A 13414-nucleotide genomic window follows, 5' to 3' on the forward strand; every position below is an offset into this window, starting at 1 on the left:
CAACAGATCTATTAAGCACAGAACAGGCCATCTCAGAAAGCAGTGCCAGTTTTTGCAAATGGTAGACAGCAATGTAGCAGAGATGCTTTATGAGACTCAACACTGACTAAATGTTTAGAATGAGGCCCAAAACAAACTGAAGCAGAATTACCTGAGTTTTCATTACAAAAATAAATGTTCAGACTGGGCATGCTGGTGCAGCCCAGCTCTTGGAAGGCATAGGCAGGCATATCCGTGCCTGTCAGGCTAGCTCAGTCTTTAAGTTCCATGATAGCCAGGGCTACACAGAGAAATCCTGTCTTGAAAATCAAATGAGCAAACATACATACATACATACCCCCCACACACACGCACACATACATGCACACATACACAGAATGGTGTAAAATAACCAAGGACAGCAATACCCTGACTAGGGTCTACTTAGTTACCGGGCTCTTGAGGTAGTTCTCATGTACTTGACAGAGAAGGAGACTAGGCTGAGTGACCTGTGGAGCTCCGTCCTCTCTTCCATTTTGCTCACCTCTAGCCTGAGGTAAGGCCCCCCCTTTCCCTGGGTCACCCCATATAACCACTATCCTATCTCATCAATCCACTCACCCAAGCTCACTGGATAAAACACAGTCAAAGCTTCAGCCTCAGCATCGTCAACCACAATTTCCTCTACCCGTGTGTGGCATGTGTCACCAAGCACTCTTGATCCCCACTTGACCCTTTCTTTTCCATTTCCAGCAGACACTGACTGCTCTGTGTGAAGCTATAATCTGGAAGGTCAGCACCGTGTCCCTAATAATAAAAGCCAGTGGTCTCTGGTCATTATACTTGAAAGAAGTCTCAGTTTATATGTCTTTAAATACTGTATATTTGAAAAGACCTTGCTGTGCTTTAAATTGTAAACATAGTTAGAAACACAAAGACTTGCAATCTTCCCTCCTTTAGAAGCACTCATGGCTCTGGAAAGGCTCCTGCCCAGAATGTGGAGCTGGAGGCAGCACCGTGTCACCCTCTGCCCACTCTCCCCACAACACTTCTAACAGTGGCCATTAACCCAGCCCACCAACCTATGTACTCCACAGGCTGCCTTGTGATTATGGGTTCCCCCCTATGGTCAAACAAGGACCCCAAGCCCAAAAGGCCACGTAGCTCATTTTCTAAGGTCAGAGCATTATAAAGAGATTCATGTAGTGAACAGCCCATGTTTATTTGGTTCTGATGCCAGCATACCACTCCCTACACTATGATGCCCCTGAACAACACTCACAGCTCCAAACTTTCAAACTGAAAAGTATACCTACGCCATGGCTTAGCATAATAAATTCACCACTAGTGTTCTGGGTGTATTGAAAGGGAATTAACTGGAGGTTGGGAAGGCAATTAAAGATGTAATAATTTAGGCATGCAGCCATAATGGTCCGCACCGGGTTTGGGCAAAGGGGATGGGAGAGACAAGGATAACAGACATTATGAAAGATGAATTGAAGTAACCTGGCAATGGTTGAAACATCTGCAGGAAGTGAAAGGGATCCAAGCTGATTTAAATTATATGTCTGTGTGACCACAAAGCAAAGGGTGCCATGAGCTGAAAATAGAGAAGACAAAGTTGATGGGGAAGAAATGATAAATCTGTCACAACTGCTGCAATAAAACCACAGTGTGACCCAGATAAAGAGAGGGAACTACTTTTGAATTCACCTGTTTTCAAAACAAGGATAAAAAAACGTGCCTGTGTTACTCGTGAAGGTGACAATAATATCGATGAAAAGGATGTCAGCTCACTCAAGAAGGCAAGCCCGCGCCCGAGGTAAATGCCCCAGTGGCTCCTGCATGCATGCAGCCTCTCTCTCTTCCAGAGCCCCATTCAGTCTGAAGGAGATGGTTAAGAGGTCTCATCTGTTTAGTTGGAAAGCATGTAGCAGGTCCTTCATGAGAAGACCACAGACAATTGTCTGAGTGAAAATTTATGCAAAGTAACAGATTAGTGATAGTTTTACACCAGCAGGGCTTCGTGTCTCATCATTTTATACAGACTACTAATAGAGTTTAGTATTAGAATTTGAAAAGGAACAAAAAACGGAGAGCTCTCCCTGCAGAATTTATTGTACTCTTTCGGCTATTATGGGTTTCATTACAGATTTCTACTCCAAGGCATTATTCTTTGTTTTATTTTCAAAATGTGGCTCATACTTTGAAAATGGCTTTCTGGGAAACCTCCACATTTGCATGAATTCATATGAAGGCCCATCCTCTATCTGCAGCCATCATTCTGTTCGGCAGCCTGTTACATATTTTATAGGATTAGGACGGGATTAATAACGGACTCCACTACAACATTCCATAGAAGTACAAAATCATTACACCTCGGCAACGCACATACCAAGAATGCTCTTAGACAGTTTTACAATTAAGGGGACCTTCTAGAAGACAATGAGGTGGATGAGGACATCGCTCAGTTCGTCCTGGCCCACTGCTGCAGGACAGCCTGACCAACCTCTGGCCAGGACTTGGGTGAGGGCGGCTCCCTACTTGGCTCCTCCCTACTCCCTACTTTGTTTCACCTCAGTGCAGAGAAACAGGGCTGGAGATTTACTCGCTCAGCCCCAATGACTGCTGAGCAAACCAATGAGGCTGCTTTTAGTAAAAGGGCACTCAGAACATAGTAAGTGCCAAGTGGTGGGGCAAAGCTGACACATTTGCAATCCAACCCTCTATCCGGGATAATGACAGGACGCCTCAGTCGGGCTAGCATGGCTCCTCTGTTGTTGGAAATAACAACAAAGTAAGTGCTTGGGCTGGTTTTGAAAGGTAATTAAAAGGCAGGGGCAGAGAAAGTTGGGCGTACTGCAAAATGGAAACCTCAAATGAGTAGGCTTGGGTTCTGAGTAACTAAGCTAGCACTCCCACCAGGCACTAGTTAGTGTGGGAGACAATGCCTACACTGCTAGACCCATTTCACTGAAAATGAGCACCAAGTATTAAAAATGGGGAACTATTACATTCTTACTATAAGACTATATGCAGTAGTCTAAGATTTTTGAGACTAAAGAACTTAAACTCATGTACAGAATGTTAGACACGAAGTACTGAAAATCACCTCTGTCTTTGGAAAATTCTAATTTTTCCACAGTGGCTTTATAAAAGTATCATGACTATGAAATTAAATATTGAAAAATGCTGCATATTCATAACACAATGAAGCCTCATTCATTTAGCAAAAACTCATTTTAAAAACAAAAAGAATCAGTACAGTATTATTAGTTTAAAGACTGCCACACCATCTGAGCTGCCCAGGAGAGACCAACTCGGCCTGCAGCCAAAAACCTCTGCTCTGAGAAGAGGAATAAAAACTAATTTTTTTCAGCCTTTCAGTAAAACAACAATCATGAATGGAAATACTTAACAATGACATAAATGCTGACCCAGAACTCCCAGGGCAGCCCATGTCTAACTCCCAGGATTGCCCATGTTTGAGTCACTGAGTGCTGTCTATATTTAAGTCACAGGGCTGCCCATGTCTAAGTCTGTGTTAACATATGGGCAATAAGATTAGTCCTTTGATGGATCATTTTGAGATTAAAGAAGCAAAGACTGACTACATTAATCCCCCCCCCCAGCAACCACAAAATAATTTCATAACCCCAAGCACACCCCTAAATTATCTTTTGGGAGTGAAAGTCTCCCCCCACCTCTGTCCCTGCCAAACAATGATGTATCTTCCATTGGTGAAGCCTCTTTGTCACAAAAAATGTATACATAAGACACCACTCTGAGTGTAGCCTTTCCAAGTTTGTTTCCTTCACCTTGCTCATATGACCCCTCTGAGGACCCGTGCAGTTCTGGTCCTCTGCAGTGATGGGCAGCACTGCACAGTGGTACTCCATGATGCTGATGGACCACAACTGAGCCAGCAAATGGACGGTGGTAAAGGACTACAGCCCTCTTTTGTCAACTTTTAAATTATATTCCTCTAAGCATCCTTCTGAGGTTTCTGAGTGAGCAAAGTTTACATTTGTCTATAACACAAAATAACAGGGTCTGACAGAAATGCATGTTTATTTTACAAGAAACTGTCAAACTGTTTTCCAAAGTGGCTGTTTCTTTTTGTATTCCTACCAACAGTATAGGGAGAACTTTAGTGTTTCCTCCCCCATGCTTCCAGATGGGCAGTTATGGGTTGCTTTCAAAGAGTTATTTTGTGTTATAGGAGTATCTGGGTAGCTTCAGTGTCTCACTTCAATTTGCATCAATAACAAAGTGGTGGACATCTTCCAATGTGTTTAGTTACCACCTGAATACTGCCTCTAGTGAACCTGCTCAAATATTTGCCTTATAAACTAAACATCGTGAGAACAGGGGTGTGGTTCTGTGGATAAACACCTCCCTAATATGTGTGAGGCCCTGGCACAGACTCACACTCTCTCTCTCACACACACACACACACACACACACACACACCTCTCCAAAGCCAGGTAGTCTGGTCTGGTTACTCACTGTTAAGTTTTGAGACTTTGTATATTCTGGCTATAAATCCTGTGCCATTTACTTGATTTGCAAATATTTTCTCTTCATATAGTGTTTCTTAACATATCTTCTCAAGTATGAGCTTTTCCCTGGCTCAAATCTTTTACCATAACTTTTTTTTTTTTTTTTTTTTTTTTTTTTTTTGGTTTTCGAGGCAGGGTTTCTCTGTGTAGCCCTGGCTGTCCTGGAACTCACTTTGTAGACCAGACTGGCCTCGAACTTAGAAATTCGCCTGCCTCTGCCTCCCAAGTGCTGGGATTAAAGGCGTGAGCCAGCACGCCCAGCTTTACCATAACTTTTTATGGAATGTTAGGCATAGCATTATAATAAGCACACTGTAAGACAAAAAAAAAAAATGGCATTATGATAAAGACAGGGTTTTTAGGACAGACTGCCCGGGTAAGGCTTCAACTAAGATTCAAACCGCAAGTGTCCTGAGAGAAGAGCATCAAGGAGAGAGAAGGAAGTAAGCAAAAGCCCCAAGCTGGGGAAGCAAAGTGAGACCAAGAAGACAGGCAGGACATCCAGGCTGGGGCTCAGGGAGGGGGGCAGGAAAGCGGTGAGAAAACAAGGCAGAGAGGCAGAGAGGCAGAGCCCGCCGAGCCTCTTATGCTCTGCCCCAGAGCAGTCTGAAGGTGAAGAGTGTGTCTGGGACTAAAAAAAAAATCACTGGAGCCAAACATGAACCAACCAGTCAGGAGAGAACTACACACGGTGTTACTGTCAACTAAAGCAGAGGGAGCCAAGGTGGGTCTTGTCACTAACATCAGAAAGACTCACAATGGACTGATTTTAGTGGGAGGGCTAAGAGTGACCTCTGGAATTGGAGGTCAAGCACTAGAATGAGCCATCCTGCCATTTACTGTGATGGAAAGGAACTGGAGCGAGGAGTGAAGAGTCTCACTTGGGACACCTTGAATTTGAAATGCCTAACACCCAACAGAGATTTCTAGACAATGGTTGGAACACAAAGGACAGCCTGGGAAAGAGAGATAAACATGAGAGCTAGAAGCATGTCTGTGCTGAAGAAAGGGCTTGTTCCTGTACACCAACAATGGAAAACATGACACACTCCAGGAGCCATTTCACATGTCTCCCCACGCCCCTCCTGCCCCTGGACTGTCAACCCTGCCAGCACACCCACCATGCCTCTTTCCTAACTATGCCTAACAAATCTTGGCAACACAAATTCACTCAGGCTTGGCAACAGAACATGTAAAGGTGCCCAAGATAATCTAACCGGGATACTAGAGTGTCTTTCTCAACGTTGAGCATTATTGAAAGGAAAAGCAGACGCTACCTAAGCAATGCCTAGGAGCACTAGGATGTTCCTAGGAGGAGAAGTCCCTATCAAAGACCTCTGAAATCACCCCTGCAGTTTCCAAAACATGTTTGGGAACTACAGCAACATATGTATATATGAACACATAAAACTCTGCAGGAAGTCACAACAAGGTCACCTTGGTTATCTGGAAAATGAAAACCAGCAACCATTATATATATAATGGCAAACTGAAGAATAAATTGACTCTAGTTCCTCTTTAACAAACGAAAACACACACACACTGGTTTATAAGCATCCTTATGAGCTTAATATTTTAAGTATATAGCACTAACTTTTCTATTAAAGGTATTATTTCAAAATGCCAGGTATCTTTGCTCTCTGTTTATAGCCAAGATACTCTCTATCACTGCACACCCAGGTGCTGACCTGCACTAGGTGGAGCCATGTTACTGGTTCTACAGTAGGCTGCAAGTGAATAACCATGTCGCTTTTATGCAAAAAAAAAAAAAAAAAAACTTCAAAATGAGTCTCAAAATCCAGTATCTCCATCATGTTCTGCATGTACAGCCAGCTGTTAAGCTAGTGGAGACTCCATCATCCTAGGTTCATAGAGACCAGTGAGTACATGATCTATCTTAGATGTCTGTTTAATGTCAATGGGAAATAAACTTTTCTTATGCCATGTTACTAAGATGTTTTTCTTATTGTTATGAACCATTCCTTAGGCCTACCCTCTACATAAGTCTTTATCATTTAAAATCATGCCCACAAGAATGAGCAGCCTAAAGAAGAAATTAATTCCAAGATTAATTTGTCTTCAAGGACCCATGTGACCCTGCACAAAGCAGTGCCTAGTTTACCAGGGTGACTATTAGCAAAGACTAACTTCTCTATGGTAGAGGTCAGCATGTGGCCATGGGCTGCATACATGAGTGTAACTTGCTAAATGGATGTGCTGTGGCTAGAGTGGTGTGCAGTTACGTGGTTGTTCCACTGGCTCATCTTTGGTCATTCCAAGCAAGCTTAAGATGCATCCTAAGAGCCTAAAAAATGGGGGATCAGTGCTGATAATCCTTTCAGGAGTTAACATGTCTGTCTATTCACTAACACACACGTTAACCGGCCTTCCCACCATAACCCGAGCCTGCTATGGACCAGCCTCTAAACCCTCTGCATTAAACACCACAAATGATCTTGTTTCCCCCAAGTTTCCACATGCATTTAAGCTTTGTGGTGTTCTTCCTTCTCAAAAATGACAGTAGTCAACAAACAGCTGGATCCAAGAGATGATAAAGCCAGCGTGCCCTTCTGCCGCTACTCTGGTGGCTGACAGCACACTGCTATTTGGTTTTTGGTTGGTAACATTAGTCTGAACATCACTACGCATGTTGCTGTTGTGTATTTATTTCCCCTTTCCGAGGGGAGGGGAGAGGAAATGATTTACTAGTGTAATATAAGAACAATGGGGCATTCTAAACAGCTAGTGAGTGTCTAATAACTAGAAGGACATGATCCTCAGGTACCACGTGGACATCCAGACAACCAGAAGGATTTGTTTCAGCCAGATTTTTTTAAAATATCATTTCAATCAGATTTAAAAAAAATTTTTTTTAAATCTAGTTTTCTTAGTTATTGACAGTCTTTAATTTGTTTCACCTAACTACGAGATAATTAGTTTTTTGCTTCCAGAAATCATCTTACCTGTGCTGATTAGGACCTCAGTCTCATATCCCCACCCCTTACAGGAGGGGAATAATAATATGGCAGAGTTTGACGGGCACAAGCCTCTATGGCTCCAGGGCGAAAGCCTCAGGCCGTCAAAAAAATCTCCTCTAGGCTGATTAACCTCTGAGCTTCATAGTTCTTTCCCCTAAGGAAAGCCAAGTCCTCAGGGGTTTTACAGCTCTGTTGGCTTTTCACTGCACAAGCTGAAGATGCTGCACTCCAGATCGTGAGCATCTCTGCTAAGCCATCTCCTTGGTCACCTGGGGACAATCCTGACCATCCTCTCACTCCCCACCTTTGCTTCAAATGTACAGTGCTTTCTAGACAGTGCCTATTTTAGAGTCTCTGAAACTTCAGATAAAAGAACCACAAGGCATTTTAACCAATACAATTCACTTGAGGCTTGGCCATGTTGCTGTATGTCTATAGTACATTTTCCCTATTGGCAAACATTACAGGTCGAGTCTTTGTCATCTGAAAGATTTCAGATGTGAGAGGTTCTGGAATTCTTGAGTGTGTGCAGAAACTATATCAATTAGGCATCCATAATTAAAATAATACAAATTGCACTTCTCAGACGTCATGCCTATGCTGACAATGCTCTGGATTTCAGACTGTGGGTTTTCAGGTAGGAGGTGCTCCTGCCTGGCATGTGATTTCTATCATGGCGTGTCCCTCTGCGGTAGGAATCGGTTTCCAGCTGGGATAGTAACACTGGAGCTGCTGAGAGTGTGTGTGCAAATCTTTATAAGGATGTGTGCTTGTTCTCTCAGATAAACCCCTAGGAGTATGGCAGCTCTGTCTTCATGCATGCTTATTTTTAAAGGACACATTCCCAGCATGTGAGGCACCTCTCCCTCTCACCAGCCAGCATGGTACTGAGAGCCAGGGTCCTGCATGTTCTTGACCTCACAAGCTATGGCCTTTTGTCACTTGAATGAGCCCAAGAGATTAACTTACTATTCGAATTTTGTTCTTATTTGCATTCCCTGACTGACTAATGACAGTATATATCTTTCATCCCTTTATGTTCCAAGTTCTGTTCCAAGCTTTTCCAGACAGTGTTTGCTGAACACTCCTCATGCTGTCTAACTGCAAGGTTTTTAACATCAAATACATGGCTTGTAAATACCTCCTCAGCCTGGGACGTGCCTTTAAAATCTTTAAAAAGTATTTTCTTTTGTTTTTGTTTTTTGTTTTGTTTTGTTTTGTTTTTTCGAGACAGGGTTTTTCTGTGTAGCCCTGGCTATCCTGGAACTCACTCTGTAAACCAGGCTGGCCTCGAACTCAGAAATTTGCCTGTTCAGTAAGAGGAGGTGAGTGACCCTGGCAGCTGCTCAGAGAAGAGTCATACAAAGGCCTTAGGAGACATCACTTGTCCATGCCCACTCGGAACTCCTAGCCTTCAGCTATCTATCTGTAATGTCATGTTATGGCAGTCCCTACAAACAAATACTGCTAGCTAATGTGCTAAGATACATGTGTCGATTTTTAACGTCACATCACTCTTGGAGCCTAGGAGGAAAGAAACCCATGTGACCTTGATAAATTGTCCTTATAACGTATCAGATTGAATTTTATCCCATGAAGGATACCAATCTGTCTTTTTCTTTCTACATAGTAACTTTCTGCTTTCGATAGAGGGTAATGCTACTTTAAAACAGAATAGGGAAATACTGCTCTACATTTTCTTCTAGACGAGTATGTACAGGTATAGAGTTGGCATTGTTTCTTAGTAGAAAGAAATAGTCGTAGAACTCAGCAGTGAGGCCGTCAGAGCCTGGAGCTTCTATGTTGGGATGCTTTTAGTTTTATATTCAATTTCCCTAACCAATAGAGCTACTATTTATCTCTTCCTGGGTGACTTAAGTACTTTTTGTCTTTCAATAAATTTGAAATAAATTCCATCCAATTATTATTGGCTGGCATGAAGTTGTTTTTAGTGCTTTATTTTTCTTTCAATGTATGTACATTTATTTATATCCACCTCTCTAAAGGTACCTGGAGCTTTCCACTTCTTCTCCTTAACCATGGGCTTTAAAAAAAAAAAAAAAAAGAAAAGTTTTTTCTTATTGTTTACTTATAGTCTTGAACTAGAGCTTCAAAATGTATTGCTATAGGTACAAAACATTTACAAAAAAAAAATAGATAAATATCTCGAGAGTGTACTCTACTAATAGCTTACAAAGACAGTGTCTCTTTACTATCTTAGAACTTGCTATGTAGACCAGGCTGGCCTTAAACTCATAGAGATCTGCCTGCCTCTGTCTCCCGAGTGCTAGGATTAAAGATACATTCCAGCTTACTATTTTAAAGCATAACTCAAAGTAAAACCAAGTAGAGAGGTTGCACAGTGCTAATACCCAAAGAAAAACGGGCACTCTGGGTGAACAGAAGACGGAGGGCGTGGGGAGGAGTGGGTGGGGAGACAGAGGGCCCTTATGTCCATTATGAAAGACAACAATGACAGCTATAGAAAGAACCTTATCTCTTTAGCTTTGTGTCCTTGTCCTTGATTTTCCCACACGCATCCTGGCAAGAGGTCCCTACATGTGAACAAACATAGCATTAGTCATCTATTTCTGAACATATGCTGGGTCAACAACTCGCTCCACCCACAGATACAATACAAGAAATCTCTTCACAGTTTCCATACTTATCTACAGCACCACCTTCTGTGGTCAGCCAGAAGCCTACCCTACTGTCCAGGAGACCACACCTACGGTCACCTCCACTGCCACCCAAACAAGGCAACTTGGAGTTTTTGCTGGCATTTGGGCCTAGCATGTCCCAAAATATCAACTCATCAAAAAGAAAAGTGTTTTCTCTCATCGTGACTTTTATTCTGGCTCTAGAATTTTCCTATATTACCCTTGGACACCCTTAACTTTCCCTCTCTACCCTCATCTGGCTGACCATACCTGCCCAGTGGGCAGGTTCTTCTCTAAGATGACTCAGGAATCTGATCCTTTACATTTCCACTGCCCAGATGCACCATCAGGTGGCATTTGCTAAGGCACACGCGTAAAGCAGACCTTAGTTTTCTACCCATCATTTAAAACACACTTCTGGAGTCTGCTCTCCAATTCTCTCCCTCACTCCACACTGCATTCCTCGTAGCTTTCAGAACATCTTTGGAAGCTCTCTTGCCTGGGCCATTTCCTAGTTTTCAGGCCTCACGATCAGCTGTCACGCTAGCTCTACTCTCATTGGCATGGCACAGTCCAAGCCCATCTGGATATCAACCTTCTTCCCTACTGCCCACATCATACATAACGTGTTACAGTCGACAGAAGCGCTTCCCATTTCCTGAAGATGCTCCTTCCCACCCATTACTTTTGCCAAAAACATGTTTATTTGCCTCTTCTGCCTAAATGTATGCAGCGCATCTTCCAAGACAGGGTGGAAATACATTTTCGGAAGCTTCCTCTTACCGTCACTGCAAACAAGAGCTTCCTGCCTCTCCGAGTCTGGAATATCCACTACTTTTGTGCCCACAACCCAGCTTTTGCTTAGATGATTTTGCATCTGTCGATTTCAGAGGCGCCCTGAAGGCAAGAACCATGTCCTGTTCTCCTTTGCAGCCCCAGGCTTTCTCTCAGGGTGCTTTACTATCCACTCAAAAGAGAGTAGACCCCTGACTCCACACAGACACTAGAACAGTCAGTCAAGGCGATAACCACAACCCATACACATACAACGTAGAGCACCTACAAGTAAAAAGACAGTATCTACACTACTCAGAGACCCTTGACTCTCTCTCAGCAAAGCTTCCTTCAGCTGGCCCTCCCAACCAAAACATGGAACTTTTTCTAATCATGTATGGACAGCAATCCCAACAGAATGGATTTGGGGACTGTGGGAGGTGACAGAGCTGTTCCTTCATAAGAAGCTGAAGAGAAATGAGGGTGGAGGCTACTCAGAAATGCACAAATGGCCAGCAGTCCTGAGACAAAAGCAGCCGATGGCCCATCATTTTTGCCAGTGACTCTCAAGGGTATTTCCTGTTTCCAGAGAGTCTCTGGCATCTGCTTATTCACGCATCCGGAGGAGGGCACAGAAGGAAGGCCAGTGTGTTTTAAGGATTCTGCTCTGAAAAGACTTTCGTGGCTTGTGGCCTTAAAGCTTCATCATCCTTTGAGAGATTCTTCTGGAAGGTCACTAACAGGCGATATTATCATTTCAATGGAACCATTTTAATTTGGACCGCACAAATGGTCAATTTTCATTTCCACATATATCACCTCTGTTCCATAGCCTATTCTGTCTATGTAACCAAGTCTCACAGCTGGCATCATTCATTATAATCTATTCTTCCCATCTTGATAGTTGGAAGCCACACAAAACTCTCTAACACAAAATTGCCCATGTGTATCAAAATTAGCAATTACCTCAAAATTTTACAAATGGCAGGTACTATCCTGTAGCCGGCATTCTTCTGCCCAAGACCAGACATGCCCACAGAAAAGAACACAGAAAGAAGAGCGGGAGACACATTTGGTGAATAGTAAACTTCAATCCTTATTAAAGACATAAATACATTTTGTTGCTAGTAATCTTTAGGGTCTCTGCAAACAGTAAGCTTTGCAGTTATTAAATGGGCTTTGTTCTCTTTTCTATAAGAACAAGGAAAAATAACCAATGAGGAAAGGAAATAAAGCAGGTAGCCCAGGCATGAGAATCCATTTCAAACCCATCGTGGCCCAGTACAGTGTTGTAACACCAGACCAGGCCTAATGAACACAGCCATGATCCAGGCCAGAGGAAGCCCATCTGAGAAAATTAAAGGCCATGCTGAAGATGGGGTGAGTTATAGTTCCTGCATCTGAATACACTGCTGAATCTGAGTATCAAGTGTGGAGCAGGGTCTTCCGGATTGACTGTCAACACAGGAGAGACACCCACTTGGAGACCCTTAGTGTTCAGATTCCATTCCTCTGTCCCAGTCCATGCAGGTCAGCTCTTGGAGCTCCATCATTTTATCATGATCATGTGTGATGTTTCTAAATGACACCATCACCAAAGAAACAGATGGAAGAGTATGTGGGGAGGGCAGTGTAAGCAGAATGAGCTATGGCAATCCTGTGACCTCTGAGAGGTGAGGCTGGCAGCCTCCTGCCTCTGTTTCAGGCCAAGCAAGATGCCAGTGAGTATCAAATGGAGAGTCCCTGACCAGTCACCCTTAACTGAGAATTCTTCCTCCTCAGCGCGCTCTGCAGGAAGTGGGAAATCAGAACGAGCAGACTCCCAAGACTCCTCGGTGTTACACTAACATTCTCGGTAGGTTTTTCTTGCTTCTACTTTGTTTTCAGTCTTCACAGATGCTGGCTTTTCTAGCACTGGAGAACCACATGGATACAGGAGGGCAAAAGGTACCATCACTTCACTGTTTTAGAGGCAAACCTGATGGCCTTAGTTTCCTATAAATAATGTTCCATTGCTTATTCAGACAGTGTCTAACTCACTGTGTAGCCCAGGAAAGCCCTGGACACGCCTACTTGATTTTTCCCAGTGCGGGGATTACACACTGGTATCCTCATGCCTCATGTTCAGTGACCTGAACAAGCTGTGCGATCCATGACCAGGGCCGCACATTGAAATACACCCTTGTAATGAATGCGTAATGGCAGAGCTTGGGCGGATAAGCCAGCAACTTCGACCTGTTTCCTATGTACAATCATCTTTTCAGTTGGTTGACAAGTAGACAGTTGTACTTCTCCATAGAGATAAGGTCCACAGAGTTTGCTTCACTGAGAGAATCGGGGCTGTGAGAGCTGTGAACAACCTGTCCTGTGAGAACCCAGAGCAACTCACTTCTACTGAGAGACGGGACAGAAGCCAGACGTGAGCACAGGCAGCCAGTGAATTAAACCATCAGGCTGATCA

The 13414-nt window shown here is 43.3% G+C and overlaps 1 protein-coding gene across 6 annotated transcripts in view; it reads right to left on the bottom strand.

Annotated features, from left to right (window-relative positions):
- Positions 1 to 13414, bottom strand: part of Btbd9 (BTB (POZ) domain containing 9) — a 367098-nt gene that overhangs the window by 202552 nt on the left and 151132 nt on the right. For 3 of the 6 annotated variants that reach the window (XM_006524094.4, XM_011246395.3, XM_030249695.1), the window contains exon 7: positions 10012 to 10074. The exons of the other annotated variants lie outside the window; for them this stretch is intronic. In XM_006524094.4, coding sequence (XP_006524157.1) covers positions 10012 to 10074 — 63 coding nt within the window. The remainder of the gene's footprint in view (positions 1 to 10011; positions 10075 to 13414) is intronic. 6 annotated transcript variants of the gene reach the window in all.

This window comes from Mus musculus, chromosome 17 (assembly GCF_000001635.26).
Source record: "Mus musculus strain C57BL/6J chromosome 17, GRCm38.p6 C57BL/6J".
NCBI classification, from domain to species: Eukaryota; Metazoa; Chordata; class Mammalia; order Rodentia; family Muridae; genus Mus; species Mus musculus.